At 39.8% G+C, this 14,008-nt stretch overlaps 2 protein-coding genes across 12 annotated transcripts in view; one reads left to right on the top strand and one right to left on the bottom strand.

Moving 5' to 3' along the window:
* ATF7IP2 (activating transcription factor 7 interacting protein 2) overlaps positions 1 to 8,541 on the top strand; it is a 50,061-nt gene extending 41,520 nt beyond the window's left edge. For all 5 annotated transcript variants that reach the window (XM_016159637.2, XM_016159634.2, XM_016159635.2 and 2 more), the window contains 5 exons: positions 2,026 to 2,096; positions 3,128 to 3,189; positions 3,634 to 3,703; positions 6,368 to 6,456; positions 7,030 to 8,541. In XM_016159637.2, coding sequence (XP_016015123.1) covers positions 2,026 to 2,096; positions 3,128 to 3,189; positions 3,634 to 3,703; positions 6,368 to 6,456; positions 7,030 to 7,443 — 706 coding nt within the window. In that variant the 3' untranslated portion in view covers positions 7,444 to 8,541. The remainder of the gene's footprint in view (positions 1 to 2,025; positions 2,097 to 3,127; positions 3,190 to 3,633; positions 3,704 to 6,367; positions 6,457 to 7,029) is intronic.
* GRIN2A (glutamate ionotropic receptor NMDA type subunit 2A) overlaps positions 1 to 13,501 on the bottom strand; it is a 522,696-nt gene extending 509,195 nt beyond the window's left edge. For 3 of the 7 annotated variants that reach the window (XM_036225800.1, XM_036225809.1, XM_036225808.1), the window contains exons 1-3: positions 13,404 to 13,501; positions 9,452 to 9,684; positions 7,709 to 7,799 (exon numbers count right to left, since the gene is read on the bottom strand). The gene's annotated coding sequence lies outside the window, so the exon portion shown is untranslated. The remainder of the gene's footprint in view (positions 1 to 7,708; positions 7,800 to 9,451; positions 9,685 to 13,403) is intronic. The other 4 variants (XM_036225803.1, XM_036225801.1, XM_036225804.1 and 1 more) reach the window with 4 other exon arrangements.
* Positions 13,502 to 14,008: the final 507 nt, after the last annotated feature.

Below are 14,008 nucleotides of genomic sequence, written 5' to 3'. Positions count from 1 at the left end.
CGTGTGTGTGTGCTTACGTAAAAGTGAAATGAATGATGGTAATGATTGAAGGAACATGGATGAAAAATTGGGAATGTTTTGTTATGAGATACTTGTGAAGCAATATAGTGTTATTTGAAAGTAGACTTGAATTCGCTGTAAATGTGTATTGCAAATTATAGGGCAACCACTTAGAAGTATAATCGATATGTTGAGAAAGGAAAAAAAAATAGAAGCATAAAATGCAGTTTCATTCTTAATTGCCAAAACTTGGAAGCAACGAAGATGTTCTTTAGTAGGTAAATGGGTAAATAAACTGTGGTGTGTTCAGATAATGTAATATTAACAGTGCTAAAAAGGAAATGAGCTTTCAGGCTATGAAAAGACTTGGGAGTATCTTAAATGCATACTACCGAGTGAAAAGCCAATCCAAGAAGTCTACATATACTGTACGATTCCAACTTTCACATTCTAGAACGGACAAAACTATAAAAAAAAAACGAGATGTTGCCAGGGGTTACTGGAGCGGGATGAACAGGCAGAGCACAAGGGATATGTAGGGTAGAGAAATGACTCTGTGTGATACTGGAGTGGCGAACACGTGCCATTATTCATTTGGCAAAACCCATAGAATGTACAACATAAGGGCGAACCCTATTATAAACTACGGACTTGGGGTGATAATGATGTGTCAGTGTAGGTTGTAACAAGCGTACCACTTTGGTACAGGATTTTGGTAGTGGAGGAGGTTGCGGGGGGTGAGGAACTGGGTATATAGGAACACTGTACTTTCCACTTAATTTAACTATAAGCTAAAATTGCTCTATAAAAATATTAATTTTTAAAAGTACAAAATATTGCCGAGTGAAGTTAAGGGAGATATGGTGAGATATGCCACATTCAGTAATCAGAAAATTTATATTAATATCACTTTGCCCAAATTGTTTTGTACATTTAATGCAATCTCAATCAAAATCCTGCCAGCATTTTTTATAGAAAGTAACAAGGCGATTGAAAATTTATGTGAAATTCGAAAGACCTAGAAGATGAAAACAATGTTATAAAAGAAAAACAAAGTTGGAAGACATTTAACTACCTGAGTTCAAGACTTACTGTAAATCTGTAGTAATTAAGACAATGGTATTGGTAAAGGATAGACATATAAATCAATGGACAGAATAGAAAGTATATATATAGTCCATTGATTTTCAACTAAAATGCCAAGTTAATTTAATGGTGAAAAGATAATCTTTTCAAGAAACGTCGTTGGAATAACCAGAGGGGAAAAGTAGACCTCAACTCTTAACTAACGCCATATACAAAAATAGCTTGAAATGGATTATAGACCTCAATACAAAAGCCAAATATTAAATATATCTATAAGAACTTGGTATAACCCTATGCATAGAAAATTCATCTAAAATTTTACAAGCTTGATAAAATTTACATCAAGATTTTCTTTAAAATTTTTATTTAAATGCCTAACTCATAAAAGTGGTATCAAGGTCAAATGGGAGCAGAAGACAGTCTTCTGACCCAGGATATTCTGTAGCCATAATTAGCATTATTTACCATCAATGCCTCAGTTTAGTAAAAGTGTGGTAAATACTGCTACTATAACGAGGTAGTCGCAGAATTAATTTTTAATAGCTTTATTTGTTACAGTCCTACAAAAGAGTCAAAAAATCTTAATGGAGTTTTTTCAGCTACATGTTTCATTTTCATGAAGGCGAGTGTATGTGCGAGAGTGACTATATTTTACACACTTATGTATATTGTATACTTCTAGATTGGATCCATTGTAAGTAGAGCTCTACTAAGTTTTAAGAGTCCATTATTATTGGATCTCCATAAACTTTTGGTCATGTAATTGGTAGTACATAGGTATTTGGTTTTATCATTTCGGTTTCACCCCCACAATTATTAGGTTAAAACATGTCAGTTATAAAGGTTAAGTTAGAAGAATTCTAACGATTGATTGTGTGTTTAAGTTTTAAAAAATACATGTTTAGTTTATTTTTTGTTTAATTTTTTTTATCATTTTAGTAACGATGATGTTATGTTGATTTCTGTGGAAAGCCCTAGTTTGACAACACCAATTACATCAAATCTAACAGGTATCTTAAGTTGGTTAAAATATGATCAAATTAGAAATTAGAGATTTGAATATTCTTTTAATAAAATTCTACTCTCACAAGTGCTCTAATTTATATTTGGTTAATATTACCTGAATAAGTAAATGATCTCTTAATTTAATTGAGGTTTCTTTTTAACCTTGTGTTTTATCGACTCATGGCTTTTTGTTTCTTTACTAATTGTTTAATGGCTTTGTAAGTTAGAAAACTACTTACCTTTTCATATACATTATTTTTTCTTGTTTGCGCTGGCCTGTGTTAGTGCTTTGTTTTTTTGTTTTACCTTTTAAGTTATAGTATACTTAAGATTTAAAGTTTAGCTATTCTTTAGTTCTTTGATTTTTAACTTTTGGTGTTTTTATAGTACTTTTCGTTGCTCTTTAGAGTTTCTCTCTTATTACGTTTATATAAAAAAATCTTTAACCTTAAATTTCCAATAAATTTCTTTGCAAATTAGCTATCTTGTTGGCTAATAATTCGTCATTTAAAATTCTACGTTTCCTTTTTATTTTTTACTATATATTAGAGTATTTGCATCTTAATCTCATAAAACTTTGCCTCCACATGTACAGCTACTTAATTGCTCATCGGGTTTAGGCAGTTAAGACTATGAATCAGGGAGTTTAAGGGGTATTAAGCATCTGCCTGAGGCTTTCTACTGGTTCTAGGAAGGATGCCCCTCAGCTCTCTGAGGTAGTCTAAAGATATTGTGAATAAAAAATGTGTATGTCTCCAAGTTTATTTGCTATTAATTTACATATAGGTTTTCAAAACAGAGTTACCAATACAGTTGTAAAGTTACAGGATAAAATCTTTCAAACAAAAATTAGATTTTTTTAACTTGCTCATCAGTCTTCGAAATAGGTGGTTGAGTTACTTTTTATTATTGTATAATAAACTGTTAATTATCATTCTCATTATTGTGTTTCAGCATTTATGTATTACAAAGTCCATAAATATTTAATCATTTAATAAACTTGTCAAATGTTCATATTTTAATAATTTTCTTTTAGATACTGGAAAAATTTCATCAGGAAATTCTCACAATTCACCTGATGCTAAAGCTGAAGTTACGGTAGGTAATAAATATTGTCTGCGAATGTTGTTTATTTAAATTCGTTAGTTCTAGGAACTTTACTGTTGCTACATGTTGGATGACTCAGCTTTGTTATTCATTCTTTGGGAAATTCATTCTCTGAGAAATTAATGTCTGAATAGTTAGCTTAATCAGGTTCCAGTCTAGCTTAAACATTAACAGGCAAACAGATGATAAACATATTTAACAATCATACTTCCTTACCAAATTAACTTAATTAACTTATTTAGATTCTGTTTAGTCATATTTTCAGAAACTATACAGTATTTCATGACTTTCTTTTCATAGTAGAGTTAAATTAAACCATGAAGACTTAGAGAATGTTCAATCTCTAGCTTCTATATGGTAATATTAAAGATGTTTTATTTTTAAAAATTATTTTCTGTTATTGAGGCAAAACATTTTTTTAACATAACTTTTCAGGCTTTAAAAACAAAGAAACTTGATTCTGTGATTGACCTGACGGAAGAAGACCTGTCAAACTGCAACACAGGTAAAAGATTTGTCTTTCCTTTTTTAAAAAAGAGGGAAGGGTAACAATTCAAAATGCGTTTGACCTGTTTACAAGGTTTGTTTTAGGATGTTAGTGTGTTTTTATAGTTCTGTGCAATTTTACCACGTGTAGATTTGTATAATTGGTGCCACAATCAAATCACACAGATTATACTCCAGGGTTCCCTCATGCTTACCCCTTCATAGCTACATCTACCTCCTGTCCCCAGTCCCTAAACTTTGGCTACTGCTAATCTGTTTCTACCTCTGTAATTGTTATTCTGTGGATTTGAGACAAATGTGATGACACGGTGTGTGTCGTTACTTAGCATAATTCCCTTCGAGGCCCATCCAAGTTGTCGTGTGTTATCAGTAGTATTCCTTTTTATTGTTGAGTAGTATTCCATGGTAGGGTATATAATAGTTTATGTATAATAGTTTATCCAGTCACTCATTGAAAGACATCTGGGTTGTTGGGGGCTATTCTCAATCTCTTTTCTACCTGTGGCACCATATTTTCTTCCTTAACCGTAACAATAGAGGTTGTGAGAGGATGCTAGAGCATATAAACAAATCCAACAAAAGGCACGGGAGTGAAAAAAGGTAATTTATTCAAATAATAGTTTGCAAACCATGAATACAGAGCCTGAAAGTGTGCTCTGCCAAGACGAAGGGAAGGCCATTTTTTATGGAAAATCTCCCACCAATAGTTCCCATTTTAGTGCATTTCATGTAAATGAGGTTTCCAAATTGTACAATTTGGATTGCTTGGTATAAATGCAAATAAGGGTACATTTTGTACAGTTATAATTGGTCGGGGCAGGTCATAGTCTGTTGGTTGAGTGATAACATGGCGATGACAGAATAAAGAACTTCTCTGTAGTGCTTGACGCAAGTGGCGTAAGCGTGCAGGGCATAGTGTGGGAAACAGCTCAGTTCTGGTCCTTCCCAGCATACAGAGTGCACGAGAGGCCCCTGTCAGTACGTGGCCACTAGACCCTCGTTTTGGCTTTAGGCCTGGTTAACCATAATGAGTCCAGGTCCATCTCAATAGATGAATTCCTTCTCAGGGTTCAAAGGCGTAACATGAAAATGTAGATGGAGAGAGACAAAGTGGCCTCTTTCTCAGACTGAAACAAAAAGAATAAAATATAGTCCTCTGGGGCCAGTAAGCAGTTGTAAAGTTTCATCTCTTAATAACTGCATGTGAATGTTTATGGTACTTTCTTGATGAAACATTTGAATTCTACTTCTTAGCATAACTAAGTTATGTAATATTTTTAAAATGAAGATTATATAGGAAGTACGTAGTCCAATTCCTTCTCCCCTTTCAACTGTGGACCCAAAAAAGGTTGGAGCCATTGGAATCTCCAGGTACCTCATGATAAGATTTAAAAACCCTTCAATTTCCAGTTTCAACATGAAGATTAAAAATATAAATTTGAAAAATAAAGCCCATAATGAAGTAATCAGTTCCTTTTAATGATTAAGATTACTGAATTGTTTCTAAACTGCATGATACAAGATTTGAGATACAGTAAAATACAAAGTAAGAACACAGATTAATTCAGTGCTTAACAAAGTAAGTCATACCTCTGACTTGGTGACTTCAGTTTGAAATCTAGCAAATGGAAGGATAACTTATGCTCATTCATGATGCTAACTCATGGTGATGTGAGTCTGTCCTCTGGAATGTGCAGTTCTGAGTACCAGTCAGGTCAGATGTGGGTTGTTTCCCATATTCCCGACTCGGTGAATGATATCAATAGCTCACCCATTTTCCCAAGCCAGGAGTGGAAGAGTTGCTCGACTCTTGGATCTGTCTCATTCCAACATCTAGTCAGTTTTCAAGCCCATCATTTCTGTCTCCTGAGAAGCTAACAGATCTGATTCATACTTTCTCATTGTAGAATTTCATCACCTTTGGCCTGGTCCATTGCCATAACTTTAGAACTAATATTTCTAACTTAATCCTTTTAATGAATGCTCTAAGTTGCCACTAAAATATTATTTCTTATATACAAATCTGGTTATGTTTTTGTCTTTAGGGTAAAATCTAAACTCCTTAACATGTGCAAAGATATGCAAATTCTTAATGACTTAGACCCTGAAAACTTCTAGCTTTATAAACTTCTACAAACTGTTGAAAGAAGGAACGTTAGTTATGGAAAGTTGTATTAGAATCTTTTTTGTATGAAACTGTTCACTTGAAAAATTAAAGGTCGTTTATATCACCTTTTGTGTGATGATTAACCTATTTATGCTTTTACAAATCTAGTCCTAATTATTAAAACCAGTACAGACTCTGACAATTAAAATCATAAAGTCATTACCTCTTCTAAAAAGATTTTTTAACACCAGTAAATGAAGTGACTAATGAAATTAACTTTGAAACACAATGCACTCTTAATTACCCACGTCAGTCAAAAGAAACTTACAGGTTTAACAAATTTGATTTGGATAGGTTCATAATGTATATGAAACCGTTATATGACTGCATACACAAGGGATCTAAAATGGTTTTTACTGCTTATTAGATATGTTCACATTTCTGGAATTTTTAGAAGTTAGCATCCACCCAGGGTTCAGACTGTTCTGTGCTTGAAGGCTAAGGAATTGATTATTGCAGATCAGTTTAACTTCTTAAAACTTGTGTTGTTCACAGAAAATCCCGTATCCACCCTGGAGTCACCTATGAAAGCTGTTTCAATCTCAAAAGAGACGACGCCTCAAGTGGCACAAAGTGCAACCCAGGTACTAACATGAAACGCTGTGTGGGGACAGTCATCCAAATTGAGTGGAAATGGAAGTGAACGTTTTACTCATCCAAAAAAAAAAAAAAATCGGGGTCATATTTCAGCTTAGAAAGTACTGTAATGTGCTTTTTAAAATGTGCTATTTTGAGTCTATTTACACGATTAAAATAATGTCATTGAATTTTCTAGAAGCTAGAAATTAAAACAAATAGAATTTTTACTCCACAAATTGGAAAAGATTTTTGTTTTAAGAATAATAGCCATTGTTGATGAGGATGGGGGGAAATAGGGGTTCTCATCCACGCACACTCTTTATGTAAATGAGCACAGTGTTGAGGACCACAGTTTGGAAATGAGATGGAATATCACTAACCCCAGCGCGGGGTTAGTGATATTCCCGTGTAGAATGTTAACTCCGAAAGAAGCTTAACCTCGAAAAGCCTGGATCCAGCCTCACATATTCTTGAAGCATCCTTTCATTCTTAGGATTTGGTAGAACTGCAGCTGATCACTTTAAAAGAATTAGAACCCACCAATTTGTCTCACTAGAGTTTTTACACATGTGTTTTAGGTTCCTGAATCCTTTGAGCATCTGCCACCTCTCCCAGAACCACCATCACTGCTACCTGAACTGGGAGACAAAATCCGGGACACACTTCCTCCCCAGAAGCCTGAGCTTAAAGTGAAACGGGTGCTGAGACCCAAGGGCATCGCCCTGACTTGGAACATCACCAAAATCAATCCCAAGTGTGCGCCCGTGGAAAGCTACCACCTCTTCCTGTGCCATGAGAACCCCAGTAATAAGTTGGTTTGGAAGAAAATCGGAGAAATTAAAGCTTTACCACTCCCAATGGCCTGTACTCTATCTCAGTTTTTAGCTTCCAGCAAATATTATTTCACTGTCCAATCGAAAGATATTTTTGGGCGATACGGACCATTTTGTGATATAAAAGCTATCCCTGGGTTTTCTGAAGGTCTTAGTTAAAAGAAAAATCTTCATTAATTATATACTGTACTACTTTGGTATTTTTTTTTTCATATTTAAGTTGTTTATTTACAATGTGCCATCTCGAAGGGCCAGTCAGAGTAGAGTGTGAGCCCTTTGTAGAGGGACAGTCCTCTTCCCCATGTTGTAGTGGCCTCCAGTTTTATGAATTTATGATTTGCATTCAATAAGTACTCCCAATGGATATATTCCAGAACACACACTATCGTGGATCCATGTTTCTAAGCTGTGCTGTGTATCGTACCTTTGGTGACTGTGGAGTTGCTGCTATCAGAAGCCCGAGGATACGAGCAGCCACCATTTACTCTCTTGACAATCAGCTTTTGGTCATCTGCCTGTGGTCAGTATAAGTACAAGAAAAATCAGTTCTTTACTGAGGCCAGGTGATCCCTAGGGTGCATCTCCACCAAGATTTTATGAAAATGAACATAAATGTCTTCCCATTCTGTTCAAATTCTAAGGGCTATTAATTTGTGCCCTCACCCCCTCCCCCCACCTTTTTTTAACCGTCTATCATATGGGAAATAATCTGGAGGTATTCCCTAAATCTGTATACATATGTATAATAAAATTAGTTATGCATTGTGTGCTGTGTACACAAAACATACAATATCTTTTACAAAAGCATCCAACCCACTATTTCAGTTGAGGAAAATGGAATTGTCTGCCTTAGATTTAAGGCTTTAATTTGATGATTCCCTAATGCTACGTTTTGCTCATTTCCTGGCTGCCATCATTGCACTAAGGGTCTCTGGTAGACATGTCCTGTGCACTTCTCCATCTGAGGGGCCACTTTGCTGAAGCTGTGGCTGGCACAGAGAACCCAAGAAACTCAAAATGAGTGAACAGACTTGGTAATTCAGGGCCTGATGGGACAAACACCATGGGATGTTGAGCAAATGGGAAGATAACCATTAGTGTGAAAGACTCTGTTAAAGAGAGGCATTCTTTTCTGTTACATAGTGAAAGTTCAGGCCTCCAAGGCACTGAGATTTTAAAAATGAACAGAGAATGGTTTTCCTTGGCATTTGTAGATGCCTTCACTTCTTCAGCTATGAATAAAGCTGTTATTTTTCAGTCTCCTGTGTCTTTCCCTTCTAAAACATTACGACCGAAAGAGCCAGATTCTGGGCTGAGATGAATGGGATGAGCTGCCCTCTGCGGCCTCATTTCGGGCTCACCAATGGAGCGCATCCTGTGGCCCGGGACAAGGGCTCCCCTTCGGGGAGGATTGTACCTCAGGTTGATGTAAGCTAGACAGTCACTCACTAAGGGAAACCCACAGACCGTGAACGAGATTTCGGTATGTGTCACCAAAGTGAAACCGCACCCCTGACCGGTGAATCGGCAATGTCGATCAGCACGCAAGTCTTTCAAAGCTTTCACAGTAGTAGGACCAGGGAGGAAGGCTTGACAGCAAGCATCTTAGAGCATTAATGTGTCTCCCCTTTTGGAGGGCAGGAACGAGATTCTCCACCGTTACCAGTGACACTGAAGAGACCCAGTACCTAGTACAAAGAGCAGACCCCACTGGCGCCATGAAACACTTCACAGACCTTTGTTGGGAAACTTACACCTCCTCTGAGCAACAGGACCAAAGTCTGATGAGCTAAAATTGAATAGATTGAGAAAAGGCTATTAGGTAGCCCTTGGCATCACCGTGGAGCTGAGAGATTCAGGCTTGGGGAAGAGGAGAGGGAAAAGGTTGCGACAAATTAAGTCTGACTTTATGCAATTCACATTCTACAATGTAATGATATGCTAAGAAGTTTTCTACCCATTTTAAAGATGGGAAAACTGGCCAGAGTTTAGACGGCTCGCCCAAGGCACAGAGGCCCAGCCCATTCAAACCCAGCGCTCTGGTCCTAGGTTCCTGCCGCATACACCACACCGTGCTGCCTCGTGGGGCCCGGAAGGGCGGGACAGGAGGAATTCACCACTGTTGCTGCTGTCTCGTGGCTCCAGAACCAAAACCTCAGACACACACCTGATTGGCTTATGTTAGGGCAGGTGCCGAAGCCGCAGGTGAACAGGAAAGCAAACCTCTGGCATTATAGAGCAGTACACTGCATCGCCCTTGACACTCAAAGGCAGGTGTGGCGGTTCTGTACCGTGTCCGTGTCGCTAAGCTGGAACCACCTCTCCCGGGATGTCCCCTGGCCGTTCGAAGGTTAGCGTTGGTGATGAGACACTGATTCGGAGGTCGATACGTTTTGCGTTCTGAAAGACACAGGGCGTCGGAGCGTGGCGGTTTATGCCCACTTGCTGAGCTGCTGGCTCACAGACCTGCGGCTTCAGCCAGAGATGCCCTGGGCCTGTCCGAGAACAGGGCCCGTACGTGCGCTGCTCCGTGCTTTTCCCACAGACCCACGATTCCCGTGGTTTCAAGGGCGGAGGTGGTGACACACAGTCGCACGTCTAGTTTGTGCTTTCTGTCATCCGCATCCATCCTTCCCAACTGCCTCCTCGTTGACGTCCAGACCCCAGGCTCAGTACTGGATCCAGAGGGAACAGTTTGCATAGCCACCTCCACCAGCTCTCCCACACCAGGCCACGTCTAGCCCTAGAATAAATTCCTTTTTCTATAACTTCGATGGCTCCCTCCCTAAGATTGTGGGGAGTCCCCAGACAGAGGAAGCACATCCTCGCTCTGGGGACTTGAGTAGGGCACACTAGTTTGTCCAACTGTCCTGGAAAGTAACATATCTCATACGCTTCTTTCATAGAGTATGAATTTCACAAACAAACCCTTGGGGCTGAAAGCCAGTTCCAACACATTTCATTTCTCTGCGCTTCCTTTTCCTCCATGTATAAAGCGAAGGCAGTGCTAACTCCTACATTTTCATAATAGGCTCCTTCCCTACCTCCCTCCTCTCCCTCATTCTTTCCTTACTTAACCTAGTCTGTTGCATGAGACCAAGAACCCTAATTGATACAAGGCCATTGTAAGGAATTTAATGAGATGATATAAAATACCAAAGACAAAGCAAGTCCTTATTAGCAAACGATAGAAAGCAAAGAATGAAATAAAACCTTTGCTAAAGGATAAGGGAATTAGAAATACCATATGTCCCAGGTAACTGCTAATTTACTGGAGCAAGAGGGTCCCAGCCCTTGTCTCAGCAAGAGACGGCATGTCACTCAGAGGTGGCCACGGAGATAGAAGAAAATCCTTGTAAAAATCACATGTGAACACATTCTCAGTATGAAGAAAGAGGCAGAGCTTGAAGAGAGAAATGCAGCCACAAGATAAGGAAACCCGGGAGCCACCAGCAGCTGGACAGGTTAAGAAAGGATTCTCTCCTAGAGACTTCGGAGGGAATGCGGCCCTGCCATTATCTTGATGTTGAACTTCTGGCTTCTAAAACTGTGAGAAAACGCATTTCTGCTGTTTTAAACCAACAAGTCTGTGGGCATCTGTTACAGCAGCTCTAAGGAAACTCATACAGTCACTCTTCACTGGGGACCACGATTTGTTCATAACAGCCCTCACCCAGTATACCACGGAGGTGGGTCCTCCTGGGTGCTCCTAGCCACACGCTGTGGTTGGGAGGTGGCTTTTTCCCACCAATGACAAAGACACAAAGCCCTTCCCCCCACCCCCACCCCCCCAGTCTTCTGGAGAGGTCTTCCCTCAGGGAGATGTGTCCAACATCATCAGATTGAGACCTCATCTTGAACTGGCTGTTGGCAGCTGAAGTAGCCAAGACTTGGACACAGCCTAACACTTTTACCCATTACTCGTTACACAAATCCAGAGGAGGGAGTAAAAGAATTAAACAAACAAGAACACTGTAATGCAGAAATCTAATGCCGCAATCAGTTCCTACCTTTCAGCTTCATGAGACTGTGGAGTGGGGGGTGCGGGTACTTGATTTTTTAAATTTATCCATGGTGATGGGGATCAGAACGTGCCACCCCAAAATAAGTCACTTTGGCATAAGGATTATGTTGAGGTGAAGGTAGAAACAAGGCAGAGATAGGAAGAGTTCTCTACCTAAAATCAGGGCATAAAGTTCCCTTTGTAAAAGTGGCATAAATTTCCATTTGTAAATGTGTTCCCCTCTCTAGTACCAAGAAGACCAGAGATTGCCCCCCCGAGAGAGTCTGCATAACAAACCTTTCTAAACAACTCTTATTTACTATGCATTTCCTAGTTCCCTTCCCACAGTGTACCCCAACCTGGAGCCCAAACCCCTTCCTTTTGTCTTGCCATTTCTCCATAATTTATTTATCTCCCTTTGTTAAAGCCCTCAAGTCTAACCCTTTCTTTGGGGTTTCACTGATTTTCTCTGAAGCCTCCGTGCACGTGCACGTAAAAATATTAAACATCGTATTCCTTTTCACCTATTACTCTGTCTTTTCTCAAATTCACAGAGCCTAAGAGGGACAGGAAATGAAAACAGACTCAGATACAGAGGACAAGCTGATGGTTGCGGGATGAGAGAGGGCTCTGGGGACTGGGTAACAAAAGCAAAGGGTTTAGGAAGTACAAATCGGTAGCCACAAAATAGTCACGAGGCTATTGAGTGCAGCATAGGGAAAAACAGTCTGTAAATTGTAATAACTACGTACGTATAGTGCCATGTGAGGAGTAAACTGACCAGGGCCGGGGGGGTGGGGATCACTTTGTAAATTATATAAATGTCTATGACCCTGTACATCTGAAACTAATATAAAGTAATATAGAATGTCAACTCTAACTGGAAAAATAAAAATAAAAGAGAGACGAAGAAAAGGTTTTGCTCCCCTCCAGCGGGAACCACGGGTGGCGGGACTGTGCTGGGGTGATGGGAACCCCACCCGCTGGGCTCCAAACATCCAACGCATAGACATTACAATGGCCGGCAAGGGATGTCAGCGGATTAGCTATGTAGATGGGGAATAGGACAAAATTAGTTAAAATTCAAACTGTCACTGGTCAAGAGGCAAGGCCCTTGCAAACGATGAAATAATAATCCATACACCAGGAGAGTTTCCTTAGATCTCTTTGAAAGGAACAATTTCCCATGATTTTAAACTCAGTTTGGGGAGTGAAATATGAGCGAGCCGTCTTCAGAGCAGATCCCGGGTTTTAAACGCCCAACTGAAGCCACGTCGAGCAGACAAACAGCCCAGCTGAGCCCGACCCAAAATTCTGCCCCACGAAACCGTGAACAAGATAGAAGTTATTTAAACCACAAAGTTTAGGGCTCATTTATGAGGCAGCAACAGCATCCGAGGCACCATTAGACTGTCATCCATGATAAGGAGTTTGGTCATTAACTTCTAGAGAACCACGGAAGGTTTCGATTCAGACAGGTGACAGGACCAGACTGGAGGGTTGAGATCGTAACCACATAAGAACTTAACTTCTTTAGAATGACTTCTTCCTTAATTCAAGCCAGCTTTGTTCACTCGCTTTCCTTCAACCAGATTATTCCGACTTTGCACATACATCACGTCCCTTCCCTTGACCATCAAGCCCTGGTCAGCATCAAACTCTCTCAAGAATAAAGCCTCGGGTCTACCAACCACAACGAAAATACAATAACCAGACCCCGAACTACAGCAAAGTTTCCGTCAAACTAAAGATAACACCTTGACCTCAGTGAAGTTTCAGCCCTGGACCAGTGAAAGTGGACCACAACCTCGTGAAACCAGATGGGACCATGCCACGGCTGACGTCAGGACCTGATGTGATGATCACCTGCCCCCTATCTTAGCCCCCAATCAATCGACCAGTCAGCAGAGCTGTGACCCAATTCCCTGAGCTACCATGACCAACGACCTTTCCCCTATATCCTATCCCCTAGAGGCCATGGGGAGCCGGGTCTTTGAGTGATAGTGATAGGGGCCATCGTTTGCAAAATTCTTAATTTTTTTTAGTAAACCTATTAAGTCTTTTTTCTCCTTCTATCTTTGGAGAAAGACCCTCTCCCTCAAATTTAGGTAATTACCTTGAAACTGGTGACTCACGTCCTCTGGCGGAAACTGGGTGTTGGCTCATTATAAGGCAGGAATGGCTTTAGCCAGATGGGGCCCTTAGAGTCCAAGAAGAGAGAGGACCTTTAACCCAAGTTTTTTCTCCTTTTTTTCCTTTTACGAAATATATTAACCAAGCCTGTTTTCTTTCACTCGTTTGATGGGTAAATGAATGATAGAAACATAACTAGTAATGAGTTTGTATCTTTTTCCTTGTTTAAGAACAGAAGTGGCATTTCAGTGGGATACCCGAGACCCCATCCTGACTAAGGCAGAGAAGGGAAGAGCTCCATGAAACCCCGATAGGCAGGGACTATGACCCTCCTCAGCAGAAAGCAGATACAGAAGAAGAGACCTCCCATCCCTCAACATCTTTACTAATAAAAAGGGGGTTTCAAAGTAAGGCAGGAAAGTTAGATAGGGGGGTTGGGGTCCACCTGCAAAGACGCTGAGATCATCCTATTCTAGAAAGGGTCTGCCCTAGTCTGCCCACAATTAAGGAAGCCAGAAGGCATTTTTGGGCTAAAAGTAACTTATACGAGGAAACAAGCAAGCCGAAAATTGGGTACTAGTTTCAGCC

The sequence above is a fragment of the Rousettus aegyptiacus genome, unplaced genomic scaffold, assembly GCF_014176215.1.
Source record: "Rousettus aegyptiacus isolate mRouAeg1 unplaced genomic scaffold, mRouAeg1.p scaffold_m13_p_8, whole genome shotgun sequence".
In the NCBI taxonomy this organism is placed as follows: domain Eukaryota; kingdom Metazoa; phylum Chordata; class Mammalia; order Chiroptera; family Pteropodidae; genus Rousettus; species Rousettus aegyptiacus.
This window is presented reverse-complemented; position numbering and strand designations above follow the sequence as displayed.